Source organism: Eublepharis macularius, chromosome 10 (genome assembly GCF_028583425.1).
Source record: "Eublepharis macularius isolate TG4126 chromosome 10, MPM_Emac_v1.0, whole genome shotgun sequence".
In the NCBI taxonomy this organism is placed as follows: domain Eukaryota; kingdom Metazoa; phylum Chordata; class Lepidosauria; order Squamata; family Eublepharidae; genus Eublepharis; species Eublepharis macularius.
Window position 1 is genome coordinate 32905217 of NC_072799.1, and position 21824 is coordinate 32927040.

Here is a 21824-nt window from a genome sequence, read left to right on the forward strand (position 1 = left end):
ATTAACTCTCTGATTTGCCACCAAGTACTCTGGTGCTAAATAAAGACTAGTTTGTATCCAGCCAGTTTTAGTGCCTGATCTCACCCAATTCTTCTCTTAGCTACAGCTTCTGATCCATATGGCTTTTGTTCATGCAAGTACCAATATCCCACAGAATAGCATATTTGGATAATCTCTTTTTTTTCTCCAGATGAAAAGCCAGTTGGTCTAACCCACTGAGTATGATTTGAAACAACTCCAATAATGCCTCTGTTTTGTTTTACAGCTCCGTGTTTATGCACAGCCACAGCAAATACACACAGCAGAATATGCAGCAAATGTGACTAAAATTATATTTGACTTCTTTGAAAAGTATTTCAATATGAACTATTCTATTCCCAAACTGGGTAATTATTACTGTTTATGTATCTCTACTGTTAATTTACTGCTAAAATTTATATTCTCCATTTGGTCTGACTCAGGCAGCATCCATCATTGAATATTATATGCTATTATTGCAGTAGAGCAATAATTTGCAACTGGATCTTCTTATGTGGACAAGCAAATCCAGTTGTAAATAATAATGTAATATCTTACAATGTGTAGATGAAGTCTCATATTGGCTCGCCAAAATCTCTGGTTACATGAAATCTTTTTAAACAGACACAGTACCTGGGGCCCTCTACATGTACGACTCTGATCACTGAGCTATTGGTGTGTGTAGGATGTAGGCATACTGCAGTCACAATTAAGAGACTTCACTCCCTTATTTCCAGCAGCTGAATTTAAATGCTGATACTAGCACAACTAATGTAGTACGTTTGGGCTGTGAATCATTGGAAGTCTTAGTGACGTGAGCAGTGAAAGAAAAGTAAACACACCAAGATGCAGCTGGCTGCTGTAAATGGATTCCAGTCCCAGGAATCTCTAGACCAAATCTGTTGAAGATCTAAAGTGGGTGGGACTAAGGCTCAAACTATCTATGACTTTTTTTCACAAGTTTTCCATGGGATTTGTAGCCATACTGCAACTGCAAGTCCCCACGACAGTTCATGTGTGAAAAAGTACATATGAGCCCAATTCTGATCTGGACAGTCATGCGGGGAGAGGATATATTGCTACCACCCATCCTACTTGCAGGGGTGCAGACTGGGCAGAGAAAGGGGGCCCCATCCCCATAAAGCAGGGAAGGAAGCTGGGAAGGAGAAGGAGCCAGCCAGATCTGCAGCTCTGCCAGGGTCTACACCTGGCTTGTACCAACTGGGAACCAACTTCCCTGGCAAGCCAGGATTCACTTTTCCAGGGCTTCCCTCCCCCTTCCATTGGCTGGAATGACAGGATGCTTCCAACTGATATAACCCACACAGCCTCCTACAATTTTGGGAAACTTGGTTTGTTTTGACATATAAAACATCTCCTCACTTGCTAGATGTTCTTATGGTAGTGAGTGTAAAGGCTTTGGGTTCTCTGCTGTGAGATAAGCTTTGTGGTAAGAATTCAGTTCACTGATGCAGGTGGTTTATGAAAATAGCAAAGATTTATTCATGTACAGGTTGTTTTTAAAAAACAGATCAGCAGCCCAGGTCTCCAAACATTCAAAGGAGAAACCTGGATGAGGCCCGTAAATTTAAGCTGGTTATGACTTCAGATGGTGATTTTAATCCTACAGGACTGCCTCCCTCCCTATGCTCTATTGGGAACATATATTTAGTTTGGACAAAAAATAAGGAGCATGGAGGATTTACATCCTTCCTCTTAGAAGACCATGGCCATTTTCACACTGTCTATAAATCACGCGAGACTCACGGAAGGCTTCCTCGCGTGATTTTTAACACCATCTGATTACAAAATGCCATAAATCACTTTGTGGCGTTTTGTAAACAGATGGCGTCAAAAATCGCGCAAGAAAGCCGGTAGCCTTCCGTGAGTCTCAAGCGATTTATAGACAGTGTGAAAACAGCCCATGTGGAGAGAGTGATTTCCCAAGAGGCACAGAGGCAAGAGAGGAGGAGTCAGTAGGCGTTCCCACCTTAGACAAGAGAGTGGCAGATTGCTAGACTTATACATTACATTCAAAGAGACATGCAACGCCCCCCCCAGTGTCCAAAGGCAGGCTGAGGGCCAAGCTACAAGTGATGAATGACACAGGTTGGACACTTGTCAGCATCCCTCAAGTTTTGATGGGAAGTGTAGGCATCCTGATCTTGCAGTTTGGCTCTCTGACTGCTGTCCAATGGACTTTTCAACTGTCATTTGTCCAACATTCCGCCAAGCTGCCTACATTTTCCATCAAAACTTGAGGGAAGCTGACAAGTATCCAACCTGTGTCATTCGTCACTTGTAGTTTGACCCTGAGTCGCCTGTTCCAACACGCTCCTCCATGGCAGCTTCATTCTTCTGAACAGGATCTCCTGCAGGTGCCACCCTGCACATTGGCAAAGTCAACAGCAGCCTGTACATGGGCTTTCTCTGTGGTGGGCCCCACCCTGTGGAATGGCTTGCCTGAGGAGGTCAGGAGATTCCCCCACTCTCCTGGCTTTTGCCAAATGATACAAAATCGAATTATTCAAAAGGGCTTTTTACTCAGATAGGAGGGCTGAATTGTAGGGAGGGGATCTCAGAAGATCCACTAATGAGTTAGGAACCATAGACCTCACCACTATGTTGTATTGGATTCCTACTAATGCTATGTCTTTATGAACTTGTATCTATTTACTCGATGGCATTGTTTATGGAAATGTTCCTGATATTGACTGTACTAATCTCACACTGTGTAATCTGCCTTGAGTCTCAGTGAGAAAGGCAGGCTATAAATGACATAAACAAATAAACAAACCAAGACCTTTAATGATTTCAAGTACAAATGGGTGTTCACTGACTAACCACTAGGTTAGAACCCTTCACACATGCACAGGATTCCACCCACAGCAGCCAGCCCTTTCCCAAGAGTCAGACTAAGGTCTGCTCATCACCAGAGACAGGCCTCACAACTCCATCCTCTCCCAGAGGTAAAGTTAAAACCATTCTGCCACCCTACCTACCACAAAACTGTCTGCTCTCTCCTTGAGGCAGACCTGAATTGAACGGCTGATGTGTGTTCCCTCCCACATTCCACCCCACTCCCGAGAGGTGATTGGCAGCTGGGGCAGCACTCCTATAGGTTCAGGGATGAAACAGCTGAGGAGCTGTTTTATCTTTCAGGGGCAGGACAGCCTTCTGTCAGTCACACCCAGGAAACCTGTTAAATAACAGGCCAGGGATTCTTAAATTGCTGGCCCCAAATATTCTCAGTAAAATACAGGACCAGATAACAGTATACCTAACAATCCCAAATACCATTTTGGATACCCAAATACACCCAAAGTGTAAGATTTTTTCAAGTATATATAGTGATCGGATATATCCAAGTGCACATCCCAAATGCAACTTCTTTATCTCAGTACCATCCTAAGCTCGGCTCACTTAGCTTCACTTACAATCAGACCCATTGCAATATGTGGATGACAACACTGACCTATTTTACAGGATTATTGTGAGGATTACAATAAGATAATGAATGTGAAACACTTTGGACACCTGGAAGTCCTGTATAAAGCCAAAGCCAATAGTACTAGACTAAATAAATAATGCATGTTCTGACATAGAACTCAAACAAATATTTATAAATTGCAAATTGCAAACTTGTGCATCCTCAGTTTGTCATGGGGGGAAGTGGGGAACAGGCAGTGAGGTGAACAGCTCAGCCTCTACTCAGTTTCAATAAGCAAAAGTGGCTTTTCCTCGGCTTTGAAAAGGAAGAAAAGATACGTTCTTTAAATAATGGCAGCAGCAAAGCAGGAGCCCACTTTCAATTAGTGGAATTGACTGGAGGTTGACTCTCTTCCTGACGCAAACCTAAGTAGTAGTGTGAGTCTGCAATGTGCATCTTATAACTGGACTAGCAACAAAGCACCCTGTGTTTAACAATACAATGGGCTCTAAGCAGGGCCTTGTGAGGGCATGTGCTGCCTCAGCAGCATTCCTGCGACAGTGGGCCAATTTTGGCTTAAAACGGGCCAAAATCTGTTAGAGCGAGTGTTAAACTACGCTGCGGAATTAAACGCCGAGCTGGTCAGAGAGGCAAAAGCTTTATTTGAGGAAGTTACATACTTGAGGGAAAGGGGGAGAGATAGATCCTAGCTATCTGACTACATCTTGCAGAGAGGGAGAAGAAGTGTGGCAGGAGAGAGAAGAAGCAGGATATTGCCCTGTTTAGCCCAATAGGAGACAAGACAAGGAAATGACCCCCAGGAAACAAGAGAGGTGCTACTCTCACTGTCCTAACTAAGTGATCCTTGCTGCCCCCTGCATGGTAGGCTCTTCTTACTTCTTGCTGCTGCAGTACACCAGACATTGTTATTTCTAACACCCCTTCTCAATGTCTAGTGTACAAAGTCCACAAAGTTCAGTCTTTCTCGTAGACTTTGAAATTTCTCTTTGGCAAGTGGCTTGGTGAGGATGTCTGCTATCATTTCTTCTGTAGGGCAGTACTGTAGCTCAACAAGCCCTTCTTCTTGCATATTTCTCACAATGTGATTCTTTATGTCAATGTGCTTGGTTCTTGATCCAATTCTTTCTGTATTTGCAAGCTTTATGCAAGATTGATTATCTTCAAAGAGTTGTATAGGTTTGGGTTCATTTATCCCAAAGTTTTCTAATAGTTGTAGAATCCACTTGAGTTCTTGGCATGCTTCTGCTGCTGATATGTATTCAGCTTCTGTAGTTGATGCCGCTACTAGGTCTTGCTTTCTGCTTGTCCAACTGATTGCTCCTCCACCATAAAAGAATACTCGTCCACTGGTAGACTTTCTGTCTGTGATGTCTTCTGCCCAGTCAGCATCCATGAATCCCACTAGTCTGGGATTGTCGCTTGCTGGTAGCTTGAGCTTCAGTTGTGCAGTACCTCTCAGGTATCTTGCCAGTCTTTTGACTGCTTGCCAGTCATTCACACTTGGTGATGCATTTTTCCTGCACAGTATTCCAACTGCTGCTGCTATGTCAGGTCTGGTCACTGTACTTATGTAGAGCAGTTTTCCAATTGCTTCTCTGTATACTTTAATGTTTCTCAGAGGTTCATTGTTTCCATTTTGTTTCAGGAAATCTGTTTCCATTGGAGTACATGTTGGTTTTCCATCTTTCATGTCCATGTAGTCTAGGAAATCCATGATCTTTTGCTTTTGATTGAGAAGATAGCTTCCATCTTCCTCTCGCTCTATTTGAACTCCAAGGTAAAAGCTGACATTTCCAAGACGCTTTACTTCAACCTCTTGGTTCAGGTGCTGAATTATTTCATCACAATCTTGTTGATCCTCATAACAAAGAAGAATATCATCTACATAAATCAGGATAAAAGTCCATTTGTTGTCTTTCTTTCTTGAGTACAGGCAGCGTTCTGCCCCGCCTTGCTTGAATCCTTCTTTGATGAGCATTTGGTTCAGTTTCTGATTCCAGGCCCTTGCAGCCTGTTTCAGTCCATAAATGCTCTTCTGCAGTTTGCATACAAGTCCTCTGTCTTTGGACTGTTCAAATCCAGGAGGCTGTGTCATATACACATCTTCTTCCAGCTCTCCATGAAGAAAAGCAGTTTTCACATCCAGATGCTCCACATGCATCTTCCTTGCGGCTGCTATGCTCAGTAGTGTTCTTACTGAAGTGTGTTTCACTACTGGCGCAAAGGTTTCATCATAGTCTTCTCCATACTTCTGGGAATATCCCTTTGCAACTAGTCTTGCTTTGTACTTTTGTACTTCTCCATCTGCATCAAGTTTGGTTTTGAAAATCCATTTGCATCCTACTGTCCTTTTTCCAGGTGGTAGTTCTGTGAGAATCCATGTCTTGTTCTGGATCAGAGAGTCAATTTCCTCTTTTGCAGCTTTTCTCCATTTCTCTGCTTCTCTTGCTGGCATTCCTTCTATGTCTTCCCAGCTAGAAGGTTCTGGTACAGCTTCTGTTTTTGCCAGGTAAGAGAATTTCAGTGGTGGAACTCCTTTGTTTGTTCTGTCTGAGCGTCTGACACTTGGCTCTGCTTCCCCTTCTCTTTCTGTGGGCTCTGCAGGTGTCTCTTGCGTCTCAGTCAGGTCCCAGAGTTGCACAATCTCTGGCTGCTGTGCTGCATCAGCTTCCTTTGGTGCAGACTCTCTGGTGTCAGGCTTGCTTGCCTTCTCTTCTTCATCAATGTGCACCACATGGCGGATCTTCACCGTGTCTGTCTCTGGGTTGAGGATTCGATATCCCTTGCATCCCAGTGCATATCCAACAAATATGCCTGCTTCTGTTCTGAGATCCATCTTAGACCTCTTTTCCTTTGGAACATAAGTGTAGGCTTTTGATCCAAACACTCTCAGATGCCTTACATTGGGCTTGCGGTTGTACCACAGTTCAAATGGTGTGCTGCTTGCACCCTTTGTAGGTAGCATGTTCTGCAGATAGGCAGCAGTGTTGATAGCTTCTCCCCAATATTTTTGAGGTAGCTGTGCTTCTTGCAGCATGCTCCTGCACATTTCTGTGAGAGAACGATTTTTCCTCTCCGCTATCCCGTTGAGTTCGGGGGTGTATGGCACGGTCAGGTGATGCTCTATTCCTTCATCTGCTAGGAAGCTTGTCATCTCCTTCCCCACGTACTCGCCTCCATTGTCTGTGCGGATAGCTATTGGTTTTCTCTGGAATCTGTTCTGCACCATTGCTAGGTACACTTTGAATTTTTCCAGTACTTGGCTCTTTTCCTTGAGCAGGTAAATCACAGTAAATCTTGAAAAATCATCAGTAAAAGTCAGAAAGTACTTACTTCCACTGGGTGTTACTGTTCCCATGGGTCCACAGACATCACTGTGAATCAGCTCCAGTGGTCTTGTCGTCTGCTTCTCACTCTGTTTGGTGAAAGAAGGTCTTGTGCCTTTGGCTTGAATACAGCAAACACATTTCTCTGCATCAGGACATTTTCTCATTTGCAAATCATTAGTCAGATTCTGCCTTTCAAGCTGATATATATAATCCATATTAGCATGTCCAAGCCTTCTATGGATAAGACTAGTACAATTCTTGTGAGTGCACTTTTCAATTAAATTCACTGTGCCTTCAGAGCAATCCAGCATATACAGGCCATCCTCTAATGTGCCTTGTGCAATTAATTCACCTTCATTGCTAATAAAACATTTCTCTCCTTTGAATACAGTCTCAATTCCTCTTTTGGCCATTGCAGAAACCGATATTAAATTAGATTTAAGTTCAGGTACGTATAGACAATCAGTGATCTGCACTTCTCTAGTTTGGCCACTGGGTAGTGCACAACATGCAGATACGGTCCCTTGTCCCTGAGCCGTTAAAGCCTCTCCATTTGCTGTATACAATTTATCGTGGCTTTCATTCATCTCATTAAAAAACTTCTCGTTGTTGCAAAGATGGTTAGTACATGCACTGTCAATTGCCCATTTGCATATGCTTTGATCATTTTTACCAACATTTAAACAATTCTTATCAGATCTGCTTTTCCTTTGACCATCGGCATTAGGTGACTTAATGGCTGCATTAGCATTCCTAAAGCCCTTTGTTCCCGTCCATCGTGGCGGTTTGATCACTCTCTGCGAATCACGAAACCAACAGTCTTCCTTTAAATGTCCTTTCTTTCTGCAGATGCTGCAGGAGAAATCCCTTCTTGAACTGACTCTTAAAGCTAGCTCTCTTGGCTCACTTATATGATCCAGTTTGCTAAAACTTTCCTCTTGCAGTCTTGCAAGTACATAGTTTAAGCTTAAATTTTCTCTCATTTCCAAAACATGTACTATGTTTGTATAAGATTGAGGAAGACTAGACAGCAAAATTATAGCTAGATCCTCATCCTGGATCTCCTTTCCAAGGGATCTTAATTTCTGTGTTAATTCCATGAAATTTGCAATATGATCTTTCAGTTTTTCCTGAGGCTTCATCTCAATCCGATACAATTGCCTCATTAGCAAAATTTTAGTTTTAATTGATTCTTGACGGTTTATTTCTAGAAGAGACGTCCACATTTGTCTAGAAGTGGGCTCATGAATTACTCTTATCAATTGTTTATCACTTAAAGCATTAATGATAATAGATCTTGCCTTATTGTCGTGCTTGACCCATTTGGCTTCCTTCTGAGGATCTCCAGTCGGTTTTTCATCTGTTACTGCAGACCAGACGTCCAGTTGAATAAGATGGGCTTTTATTCTTTCTGCCCAAAGATCGTAGTTCCTCCCGTCTTGTAGTCGGTCGATCTGGAACCCCTGCTGTGCACTGTAGGAGTCAGCCATCTTTTCTCTATTGTCTGCCCTCTGTGCTTTAGCCTGCGGCTACGGCAGAACTTTTATTGCTCTCTCTTAACTTCAGCTTGCGTTAATTTGCCTCTGTGGCCCATTACCCTGTTAGAGCGAGTGTTAAACTACGCTGCGGAATTAAACGCCGAGCTGGTCAGAGAGGCAAAAGCTTTATTTGAGGAAGTTACATACTTGAGGGAAAGGGGGAGAGATAGATCCTAGCTATCTGACTACATCTTGCAGAGAGGGAGAAGAAGTGTGGCAGGAGAGAGAAGAAGCAGGATATTGCCCTGTTTAGCCCAATAGGAGACAAGACAAGGAAATGACCCCCAGGAAACAAGAGAGGTGCTACTCTCACTGTCCTAACTAAGTGATCCTTGCTGCCCCCTGCATGGTAGGCTCTTCTTACTTCTTGCTGCTGCAGTACACCAGACATTGTTATTTCTAACAAAATCAGACTGGTGTGGAGCTCAGGAGCACTCCTGGGCCCATCATGCCTCCCGGCAGCATTCCTGAGCTCCTCACTGGCCTAATTCGGCCTCAAACGGGTGGAAATTGGGCCAGTACAGAGCACAGCAGCACTCCAGGGCCCATTGCGCTGCTCCGGCACCATTCTTGCGCTCTACACCAGCCCCATTTGGCCTTGAACAGGAGAAACTGGGCCAGTGCAGTGCACAGGAGCACTCCAGGGTCTGTCTCACCGCCTCAGCAGCATTCCTTCACTCTACACGAACCCAATATGGCCTCAAGTGGGTGGAAATCTGGCCAGTGCAGAGCACAGCAGCACTCCACAGTCTGTTGCAACACCCTGGCCTGCTCAGGGAGTGCTGAGGGCCAGGCTGGCATGGCAGGCCTCCCCGGTGCCTCAGTGGCTGTGGCAGCTCAACCCTCTAGAGACCCCAATGAGGCTGCTGCAGCGATGGAGAAGACTGTTGGGCTGTGCAGGGCCTTCTCGCAGCTGCTGTGGAGCCGTGGAAGGAGTGTGCTGGCCCTCCTCGCCCCCTCCTAATCAAGCCATATTGGCAATGACTCTTTATCCTTGCAGAGGCCAGAGTGCACCTGTGCGGGGATAAAAAGTAAGTTGCCTTTTATATAGTAGGATGAAAATACATGGGAGAGTCGTGATTTTGTAACGTGTTTAAACCTTCTGTATAAGACATACATTTATATTCTTGGCATGTATTTATTTGGACATATCCTGCCTTATATCTGTCATAAGTGCTTTTCAGAAATCGACATGTGTTATAGCCAGCCAGAGCCTTGGGAACAGTGCAAGTTATTATAGGATGTTTAATATTAATGTGTGAAAATGTACAGGCTAAAACTAAACAGAGAGCAGTGATTTCAAGCTTCTGAACCAGAAAGGTTGTGCCCATCTTTGAATCCATTTGAATTCTTTGCTAGACCAAGTAGCAGTACTGTGAGTCCTCTCAGAGGAAACCAAAGTCCATAATTCTCATTTAAGCTGGTATTGATTGCCAGCCATGAAGACATGACCCTACACGTTGTGGCGAGCAGAAGCAGATGTCGCTCATTATATGGGGATTTACTTTACTTAATATGCCAATAAATATTTCTTAGCCCCATTTACAGAATCCTGTTACAACCTAATCACAGGAAGACATGGTAGAGATTAGTTTGGCATTAGCAACAAGGCAATGAGTGTGGGGCAGACACTCTGCCTGCTAGGAATTGTGCATCTGTCTGAGAGATGCTATGCTTCTCTGTCGACAGCCTGCTCTTTGTGCAACTCTTTTCCCTTCCTGCCTAAATTTACAGAGAGAAAAGTGGATACAAGGGTTCTTGTCAGATGAACAAGACTTACGCCATTTCCACATGCCCTTAAAGGGATGGCCCACTCATCAAACGCTGGTGGCTTTTCCTCATGAATCCAGATGTCACTGTTTGCGAAATGGTTGTGGGCCATTTGGCTTCTGTTTTATCGGCACCTTTTTTGGGAACACTCTTTCCATGATCCCAGAAGAGATGCTGAAAAAACAGAAGCCAAACAGCCCACATCCATTTTGCAAATGGAGACGTCGCCAGTGTTCCATTTGTGTGCTGTCCCTTTAAGGGCATGTGCAAACGGCATTACTGAGAAGAGCCTCAAAAAGCTGTGATGTTATAATATTTTGAAATATTAAGTGACGCAATATGTATTTCCTCACAACCAGATAGTATATTTTCACAACTCAAGTTTTGCTTTTGTCTTGCTCCAATGTCTGATTTCTATAGCTGGCACATTTGTTCAGACACCAGTGATAAAGCCCCTGAAATTGCCACCAGTATTAGGGAGAGGAGGAGGAGGAGGACAAATATCAGGGACCACTACAGCTAGCCACCTCCTCTCCCTGCTTTCCCCCACTTCTACTGGGCAACAGGACTGGTAGCAAAACAAGAGAATCCACAGGAGCTATACCATACACACTAACTCTCCATTCCACCCACTCGGTTTCTCTCTTTCTCTCTGAACTATTTCCAGAGAGTAGGTGAACTGAGCATCTGCTTTGCCCTTTCTCTTCCATTTCCAGTCTACCTTGCTATTTTGTTCACACATGAAGCTGCCTTTCACACAAAGGACCTTTCTGTACATCTTCTGAACAAAAAAGGATACCTAATTAATTGGTATAATTGGAGAAAGGGGGTTGGAAATTGGCCCTTTCTGCTGATTCCTCCATGGTCCAGCTTACCATTCAGCCCTCTGAGACCTCTAGGTGCCCAGCGACCACCCTGAGTGTCTGCCTGGTGATGCTCTGCTCTCCCAGCTTTCCCAACCATCAAAGGGGTTTTCTCTCTTGTTTTTCCTTTGTTGTGCTGCCACCAACAGGCCACTGTAGAAATTACCCACTGAGAGAGAGAGTGCTCCCAGCTTCCTTTCCCGTTGCTGTTCTAAGATACCACTTAATCCCTGTGTCTTGCACAACCCAGCAACTGATTACCACAGGGATGGCTTACTGCACTTCTGCATTCCCAGGGAAACAGCAGCTTAGCAACTCCTTCCTTCCCTGGGAACCCATTTTAAATAGTGTGTTTGAATGATGGGAGGCTATGTGGTACAGAGAGCAAATACCCAGTATTTAAAAGTAATAAAGACCCTATTAAAAAGTAAAAAGACAACACAGTTGATGCAGTATGGGGCCAGAACTGATGGGAAAGCCCTGTGCAGAAAAGACTGTACTCTATGCATAGCAATGGATTGAGCAAGAAATACAAAATAAAGGCTTAAACGTACAATTCCCCTGTCCCTCACTCTGCACATGTCCTAGTAGATCTTGTTCTAAGGCAGGCTCTTAAACTTAGAAGTCACAGTTTTCTAAAAGCTTGACATTACCTCAGAGTCCTTGTTCAAGTGGGCAGATGTTTGCTCCCCATGGCATCAAGATGGAGCTCTGGTGTCAAAGCTCCTTCCTCTCAGTGTATTCAGGCAGGACAGACCCACCTAAATGGATCTTCTCCATCTGTGCCAAGGGATTTTATCTATTTTATTTTCCTACACCTCTTGTGGGTCAAAGAATCCTTTCCTGAAATCTCCATGAAGATACAGTCTAGCTACTCATGCACTGGTGTCTCTGTGGCCCTCCCAGGTGTCAGATTCCAGCCAATGCGTGAGCTGACCATTTCATTGTCTCTGGCCAGGAGGTCCATTAGCATTTCCAAAGCTTTGATGGCTGGTACCTGTGCAGTACTTGAAAGCAGTTAACTTTCCTCTCTCTGCCTAACTTCTGCTAGGAGAGAGAAAAACTTTTTAAACTAAATGTGGAGGTAAAAAGGTTTTTCTCTACACACTCTTCTTGTTGCAGAACCCTTCCATGCCATTCCTCTGGGTCCATGATCCAGGGTCCAGGAATAGCATTTTGTGGAGGTCAGTGCCTTCAGTGGAAAGAAGGATGGAGAGAAGTTCCATTCTGTTACTAGAAAATTAATCTGGATCTAACCCAAGGGCTCCTATCTACTAATTCTATTCTTATCCCACTCTTCCTTTAAGGAAACACAGTATTAATTCTCCCACCCACCCCCTCCTCCATTTAACTTCACAGAAACCTTGTGAGGTAGATTAGGTTACAAGGCTGCAACTTAGCTATGGTCACCTAGTGATCTTCAGGGCTGAACTAGAATCTATACTGGGTCTACCCTGTCCTAATCTAATAATCTAACCATTTGCATCATATTGGCCTTTGGTCCTTCTGCCCCTCATCTTTATCCTTTTATATCAGTCCCTACTTCTCTTACACACACGCTCCTTCCCTGTATCTTCTCATTGGCCACACTCCAGTGTACAGTTAAACGTGCATCCATGAACTTTACTGGCTAAGAAGATGAACAGAGGGACAGAGCCACACATAAACAGGACTTCCCTGAGAACATCATGACTCGTGTCCCAAATATGAGACCTCTATGCCCTCATCCCTTAAAAGCAAAAGTCCTATAAAACATACTTATGCAGCTGCCAGAGTGGGGATGTGAAATTGGGTCGGAAGTTCTGTGCCCGATGAGCACTGAAGGATTTGCTTCAGTGCTCATTAAAAATTTCTTTCTTTCTTCCAAATAGACAAAATAGCCATTCCCGATTTTGGTACTGGGGCCATGGAAAACTGGGGGCTGATCACCTACAGAGAAACAAATCTCCTTTATGATCCCAAAGAATCTGCAGCTTCTAACAAGCAAAGAGTGGCCGCTGTAGTTGCCCATGAACTTGTACATCAGGTAAGGCTCACAAAGTGTTTCATCATCAAGGCACCAAGGACAGCATTCAGTTCATGAAAGTAGCCAGTTGCTTATCCCATAAATCATATTTCAGGCAGTTTTCTTTGCTTCTCAGGTTGCAGAATTGCAAGGTTTTAAAGTATTGAAATACACCCGAGATAATATTTTGGTATCATTCAGATCAAGAATCAGTGCTTTAGAGGTCAACTGGAAGAGACGACTTCAGCATGGGGCTGTAGCCAAACCTGTCTCTTGTGGGATTTTACTTATGCAAATTTTAGTGGCTGTTCATTGTCTTCTCTCCTGCTCCTCCTCCTCCCACAGGAAAAGGGAGGAGAAATCAATACATGAAATCTCTTTTGTCTACCTAACTGACTTTAGCAAAAAATGTATCAGAAGAGAAAACCCCAAAGAGCTATGCATTAGCATTGGGATGTCTAATAGCCAATTCACAGAGGTTGCCCTGAAAATGAGCGCTATTCAGGGCTCAGAACCTGATTTTTAGCTCTTGCAAAGTTTTAAGCATACAAACGAAGATGTGTTGTTTTGAGAAAAGATGCTCCAAATGTGCGAAACAGCATTTCAAACTAATTTAAAAAGCAACCCAGGGTGAAGATCCCAGACCCAACCTGTGTACTCCATCATGTGTGAATTCTCTTCTCTAACATGTAATTTACTTTTGAAACAAAAATTAAGCATCAAGAGAAACTCCAAACAAGAAACTGTTCTTTATGTTAATTTTAACCCAACAACACATACTTTAATAGCACTGTACATATACTATACTATGAAGTTTTGCTAAGCTTTCATAGAGCTATTACCCTTCACTAATGCTGCTTTACTGCTTCCATTTATAGTGGTTTGGAAATATCGTGACCATGGATTGGTGGGATGACTTATGGCTGAATGAAGGGTTTGCCAGCTTCTTTGAGTTTATAGGTGTAAATGAAGCAGAAAAAGATTGGCAAATGGTAAATATTCATGTGATATTTTGTTTGCTTTTGGATTGTAATGACTGATTTGTTTAGTTCAAAGACTTGAGTAATAATGATGTACTGAAGAAAATAAACCAACAATGAAGAAAGAGCATGGAATCAGTTGATGACATCATATGCATCCATCAGATGTTAAGTATACTGAGAGTTGCTTCAGTGGAGAGAATTGGGTTTCATGACTCTTCAAGACTTCCGCAGCCCTAAGAATGGAAGTTCTATAGAACTGGGTAATAGTCCAAACCCATGTGTTCTTCCTTTGACAAGATACATCCAAAGCCAGATACAGGGACAGCATAAATCCACTGTATTTTGCTACTTACTGAATCTTCACCCTCTTTCCATAGCATTTGCTGAATCTCAAAAACCAGTCTCAGCACTTGACAAACATGCAACTTACTTCGTTGTATATGAAGAGCAAAGATTGGTGCTGAATTCTGCTTTAACCCAATGCCACTGAAAGACAGCCTAAATAAGAAAGCACTACATTGCTTCTAAATGCTCAGGCTAGGGCTTTGAAGAGAGAAACACACGAAGAGTTGAATATTAGAAAAGACATCCTGGTGATTACAATTGGTCAGTTTGAATATTATATAGGATGAAGCAGGGCTTTTTTTTCAGCTGGAACACAGTGGAACCAAGTTCCGGAACGTCTTGAAAATGGTCACATGGCTGGTGGCCCCGCCCCCTGATCTCCGGACAGAGGGGAGCTTAGATTGCCCTCTACGTTGCCAAGTGGTGTGGAGGGCAATCTCAACTCCCCTCTGTCTGGAGATCAGGGGGCGGGGCCACAAGCCATGTGACCATTTTCTCTGAGGGCACCCACTGAGTTCCACCACCTCTTTTCCCAGAAAAAAAGCCCTGGGATGACATATCTAAAATCTGCCATCTGTATATCAAGGCATGTGTCATATGTTGCTATACAAAAATAAGGGATATGCAGAGGATAGTACAAATCTGTTTACAGAGCCCTTAATCCATTTTATAGCAGGTTACCAAGCTAAAATTAGCTATATGCTCTCGCTCTCTCTGTTTGCTAAGCTACAAATGCCATGTAATGTGTATCTGTGGGAAAAAATGTTGTAAAGAGTAAATGGTATAAACAGAGAAATTGCCTGGGTGAAAATGTTTCCATCCTTGAAATATTGTTCTCAAAGAAATATCCTGGAATAGGACATTTGTTACGGCCATGTTCGTACCATAAATGAGAGACGTAAAGTAAACAGGGGGATACCTGGCAATTGAAGCCTTTTTGTTGGTGAAGATGTACAGATCATTCTTAATTTATTCCATTTAATCAAAGACATAGCTGAAAATCCTACACGGTAATTATTTTTAGTAATAAATAGAACTAATAAAACATTTTTTCTTGGAATAGGTTTAACACAGTATGTTTTGATTTCCCCCCTTCATTTCCCCTGCAGCTGGACCAAATTTTAATTGATGACCTGTTTCCAGTCCTGAAAGAAGACTCTTTGCTCTCCTCCCACCCTATTGTAGTGAACGTGAATTCTCCTGATGAAATAACCTCTGTGTTTGATGGCATATCCTACAGTAAGGTAAGAAAGTGCTTGCATTATAACCACAGCTATCATTCCAATGAGATAGTGGGTCCCAATAATAGGATTGGATCCAGTGGAGCCTTTCTGCTTGTGGAAGGACTTCTTTGCAATGGGCACAGACGGTGGAGTTGGATCCAATAACATTGTCTTAGAAAATGGCCTGGAGATGGGGTTTTAAGGAAGCTGGTTTTCCAGCCAGCTTTAAGGGTGCAGTCTGGATTGTGTAGAGTTCTACCTTTAATGCAGGAGACATTGGAACAAGTGGAAGTGATTTCCTTTAAGACTAGGAATGGTGTGATATGGACTGCCCTGGTACAGTTTGGTTGCAAGCTAGTGCAGAACCAATGCACCTGTGCATATCATCACCTTCCAACATTTCAGAGATGAAGAAAGAGATGTTCTTGCCTAACACTCTTAAAGCCAAGGATCACTGTAGCCCGCCAATATTAGACATTGTCAAGATGATTCTCCCCATGCTGTATGATATGTCAATTGACTCCACAATAGAACTAGTGCTGCAATGATCAAAAGTGAAGAGAATATTTTGTCTTTTCATTAAAGAAACACTAGAAAAAAAATCTCTGGTAAGTTAGACATTAAAAAAAGGTAAAGGTAGTCCCCTGTGCAAGCACCGAGTCATTACTGACCCATGGGGGGACATCGCTGTAACATATAAGATAAACCAAAACAACCAGTCGTGAAAACTAACTATGGCCCTTTCCAGATGGCTTACCTGCACCCGGGACATCGTGCCACGTTTTGGATCGTGCCGGGGAAAACGCGAAATATTGCGTTTTCTCGCACGAGTTTTGCGCGACATCGCGCAAAACTCGTGCGAGAAAACACGATATTTCACGTTTTCCCCAGCACAATCCGAAATGTGGCGCAACGTCCCGGGTGCAGGTAAGCCATCTGGAAACGGCCTATGTCACAGAGTCAAAGAGATATATCATATACATCGTATAACGGCACATTTAAAAGTATAAATCCAATAAAGTTTTTTTATATGCATTTAATCATATGCTGCTCTTTTAGTATCTAATAAAGTTTTCTAATGCCTAAGCAAAAATTTATCAATAACATAACAGAGATAGGATATATGAATTTCAAACCCACTGAAAGAACTAGAAAAATATCCAAATCTTATAGAGTGAATGTCAGAATAGTAAAGTGCTAGTGCAAACCATTCAAGAAATATATTGTACAAACAGTTTGATTAGACCTATATGTAATACCAGTCACTAAGAAAAATATTTCACAATCTAATTATTCATCATAGAGAAGAAAAAGTCCTTTTAAACCATTCTTTAAAGTGTCAGTGCAAATTTAGTGTATTCATAAATAGTTCGTGTAAAGTTGTAAACTATCCTGCTATACTTGAAGTAATCCAAATTGGTCCTTCTTAGTGAAGTAATTTCTAACAGTGACCACAACAGGCAATTCAGTTCATTTCCCCTGTTTCCAGAATTCTTTTTCAGATTAGTCACAATTTCTAGATCATGCATATACAGAATTTCAAAGACCAAGCCTAATAGATACACAATTACATTGCAAGGAAAAGCAAACACATTTCTGAGTACTCACAATGAGATTTTCACTCTGTTAAGAATATTGCCTCCTCATACCTCTCACCTAAAAGGCTCATAATACTGTGAAAGCCTGTCAGACATTTAACAGACATTGTTTGTGGCTTTTATCACCCTACCCCATACTTCTAAACGGATATACCTACTTAACAATATGCCAACCACACTAGTGGTCAGGAACGAGCCAAACTCCCCACCACATACTGTGATTAAAACATTAGCTCTTTTTAGACATTTTGTTTTGGTGTCTCAACTGTGCATAATGGCAGTGCATGCTATGGGACACTGTCACCATGATGTATGACTGGGTCACTGTGCATATTTTCCATGCACAGATGGCTTTGATACCCACAAGCAATCCATTCCCTCAAAAATCTTGTGTTCCATTCATGTGTACCAAATCTGATATGTACATTAAAATATGCACAGTGACCCATTCGTGCATGGCAGCCATACATAACAGGAGGATCCTGTGTAGGGCATGTTCTTGTTACATACAGTTGGAGAGCCAAAATAGAATGCCTGAAAAGGGCTTCACATGGAGCTGAAGTCACTGATGTTAAGCAAAACTGCTCACAGCAAGCAAGATAGACATTTTGCCATGAGCATCAGTTGACTCAAGCAGGAACTCTTTCAGTGGTTCCCAGAGCTAAAACACACGAAACGGATTACACAAGGACACTCAAGTGAAGGGTGATGTCATGTTAGCCAGGAAGCTGAGTTCTAAAAGACAGATTGGAAGGCTATGTCAGTTTCTCCTCTCTACAGAGCCACCCCTCCTCCTAGGGTTTGTTTATTTCATCTTTGCCTCCCAGAAGGGGAGGTGAAACTGACAGAGCCTTCCTAGAGGTGAAGAATAAACAAACCCTCTGAGGAGGGGTGGCTCTGTAGGGAGGAGAAACTGACAAAGCCTTCCTATCTGTCTTTTAGAACTCAGCTTCCTGGCTAACATTGTGTCACCCTTCACTTGAGTGTCCTTGTATACTTCGTCTCATGTGTTTTAGCTCTCAGCCTTTTGTAGTGAAACTCACTTAACATACTGCACTTTGTGGGACCTACTTTTCAACTTACTGTTATTTTAAAGACCCATTCAGGAAACTCTGAACAAGCTTATTTTTGGTCATGTATTTATTTACAAATATACATATATATCATTACTGAGGATCAAACTGTATTTCATGGTCCTTCCCCACATTATAAAGGAATAAGCCCAGATTAGCCACTGTGCTTCCTCCAAGCTCCCCCTCCTGCTGTGCAGGAGAAGTGCAATTCACTCTTGGGTCCCAACTCACAGTTTGGAAACCACTGGGCTAAGGAAAGGAGTTGTTCACAAGCAGAACGATTTTGGTGTTGGATTGGTGCCTGGTCTCCAACTCAAAAATGGGTAAGATCAGAGAACTGAATGGATCTGACACACATTTCTTGGACTATGTATTCTCACGTCATGCTAAAATACTGCACATCAAACTGTGTGTATATTCTGCTTCCCTGTGTACATATAGCAAAGTCTGGTAGCCAGAATCTAACAAATCCAGGAATTTCTGAGAACCTTGGCTTTTGCAAGCACTTGCTCATTTGAAAAGAAAATTCTGAAGCCTCTGAGAATTGGCAAACCAGTATAAGAATGCTGGCAGTATCCGCTGAACCTACAGAATCTAAGTGAGTGTTTTGTGGCCAGAGGGTGGAGTTTTCCTGAATTTCCTACCAAGCCAAATTTAAAGAAAGACTCCACCATTTGTTCATGAATGAAGTTGGTTGAGTCATCCTTGTCTCACATGTGTGGCTGCTGGTCCTGGATTATATGTTCACGATGATGATGATGATGATGATGATGATGATGATGATGATGATGATGATGATGATGATGGAGTAAGCTGAGCTGATAATTTAAATGTAAGGAATGATATACATTAACATGTTGTACAGAAACAAGAAAACTACATTTTATGAATCTATACACTTATTTCGGAAAGCAAAGACATTTTCCAAGAATCAAGAATGTGGCCTCCTGAAGCTAAGGCAGAAACATTTATATCTTTGTTTAGGGAGCATCAATCCTCAGAATGCTTCAAGACTGGATCTCACCAGAAAACTTCCAAAAAGGATGTCAGGTATGGTTTATATGCAAGACAAAAACAAAAAGAAGAACTGTTAGTAACCTGAATCATAGCATGAGGTTTTTATCAGATCGAAAGGAATTATGCTTTTAACTTCCATGGTTTGCCAAGTGTGGCACAGTTATTCTTCAGAAGGATGCGCCATCCATTTTCTTCCTAAAAGAAGGCCATAGGCTATCTCTTTGTGAAATCTCCAACAACAGCAATTATGAATTTATGCACATCAAATACACATACTCCCTCCCCTCTTTCTCTCGCCCAACCCTCTATCATACAGGGACAGATTGTGCTGAGATTATGTATCCAGGTCAAATTTGCTCTGCATGTAACAGAGAAACCACCCCCAAAACCACTCCCGTGCCTGCCATGTTGAGGTGGAAGTTCAGGTCAATCACAGCTGTCGCTGGAAAAAACTACAAACAGAAATCATGCGGGTGGCTTGGTTAGTTTCAACATCAATCGCATGACCAAGGAAGGTATAATGCTGTCATGTGAACTAGCCATATGATCCCACATAGTATCTGTTTGCTAATGTTGCATCTTTAATGGCCACATGGAAATGTTTTCAGCAATATCTATGAGTGCTTCTATAAGATTTTTCTCTGTGTGGCCCTCAATTGTGGAAACTATGGGAGGGGGGACTTCTGTACAACATCATCAAGGAGCTATCAGCTTTTGAGTTTCCCAAACCTGCTTTGTAAAAATTTCCCTGCAAAACCTCAGGCATGGGTTGTGGTGTTGTTGTTTTTTAAAAATAATATCCTTCATCTTCTGCCTACCATTATATTATGGGTGCATCTAGTGTCCAGAGACAGTGTTGATATCTCTGTGATAAAGATATATAACCCAACAGTTTCCCTCCTGCTATCACACCCTCCTGCTATCACACAAAGCTCACAATTATGGCGGAAGGTGCTGGTTGATTATATAGCCTCACAAACACGTAGCAATTAGTCTTCACACTACAGTCCTTGGTTGCCATAATAAAAACTAGCATAATAATGCACAGAGCTATGAGTGAGACAAACAGCACCATCTACTGCCACAGTGTAGCAAGTGAAAAAATCTATAGAGGTGTCAGGAAAAATGGCCAATGTGCTTTTGGATACAGCTTGTCAAACATACCCTCAAATGAGAGAAAAGTTAGCAGTCAAATCATGTTATTGGGCCTTTTGGACAACCCCATGTATATCATGGGAAATGTGTGGATTTCCCCAAGGAGCATCCTCTAGACGGTATCTGAAGAAGTGAGCTGTGGCTCATGAAAGCTCCTACCCTACCACAAATTCTGTTAGTCTTATAGGTGCTACTGGACTCTTGCTCTTTTCTACTGGACTTTCTCAAGTTTAGAAAATGGTGATGGGGTGGGGAGAGGCTGAAGCCACTTATTCATCTGTGCCATGGTCTTGCTCCTAAGTGGACACTGATGGCATGGGAACTGAGGAGAATCTATAGCTTGTGTGCGGCTGTGGTCTTTCACAGGCTGTGGACCCCAAACCCTATCCATTTACTCTGTAGTATGTGAAGAGGAGATAGGTGGTTGTGCAGGACCATCAGTAGGTTTCAGAGCAGCTGGTACAGTAGGTCAGACACTCTCTTTCTGTGTTTCTTTTATATACACACATGCTCGTGCACACACACATACACACACACACACACAGAACAAGGAAGCTTCAACTGCATCAATGCCACTTCTTGAATACTACAAAAAAAAAAGTAAAGGAGGAAATCTTTTCTCACACATGCATCCCCTCTCAATATATTCTCTGCTTTGTTTATTTTGTAATGATATATGCCATATGTTGACATTTAGCCCTAAATGGACTTGCAAAAGCAACACTGAAAATGCAAAAGAAAAAAGTAAAGCAAAACAGTACGTAAACAATGTGGTGGGATATTATTTATGCTCTATGTGGAGTCTCTTGGAGTTCCAGTTGGGGGCATTAGAGCAAAGTAAGCAACATGTCTGCATAGTAAAGGAGTGCCTATCCTGGTACTGGGTCTGCCCTAGAACTCCACAATGAAAACATATTTTGGAGAAAAAGATTTCTCCAGTAGGCGTGTGCACAGTGCAAGTACTTATTATGGAAATAGTCATAACTCCAGGTCAGATTGGTAGTTTACTAGGATAAATCCTGGTGGGCTCTTGCCCTGAACCGCCAACCCTCCCCATCCTCACAAGGTGTGGAAGGGCACAACAGCGCCATTTTTCTTTCTACTCTGCTCTTTGACCCTCCCTCTGGTGGCGAGAGGAGGCACGGCCCTTTCCAGGACAGTTTTGGTGCCTCAGTCTGTTCAGTCGACTTTTAAGCTACACTCACATTGGAATCAGCACTGTTTGGATTAAGCTAGTTAAAGCATGGACTCGAAATTCCTTCAAAGCTTTCTGAGTACATTAGGTATCCTGGTCACAGCATCAACCAAAAAGGCTCTTTTTTAGACCTCTTTTTGAACAGGGCAATGGGCATCAGAGGAACATTAAGGCCAGCATTATTTTAAAAGATGGAGTGGACCGCATTTTCTCAAAAACTTGACAGGTTCTGTTTGCTATCAAACCAGCAGTGGATAAGGA

General features: G+C 42.6%; 1 protein-coding gene across 1 annotated transcript in view; it reads left to right on the forward strand.

Moving 5' to 3' along the window:
• ENPEP (glutamyl aminopeptidase) overlaps positions 1-21824 on the forward strand; it is an 83531-nt gene that overhangs the window by 25139 nt on the left and 36568 nt on the right. The window contains exons 4-8 of the mRNA XM_054990714.1: positions 266-386; positions 12841-12995; positions 13853-13966; positions 15412-15546; positions 19181-19246. Coding sequence (XP_054846689.1) covers positions 266-386; positions 12841-12995; positions 13853-13966; positions 15412-15546; positions 19181-19246 — 591 coding nt within the window. The remainder of the gene's footprint in view (positions 1-265; positions 387-12840; positions 12996-13852; positions 13967-15411; positions 15547-19180; positions 19247-21824) is intronic.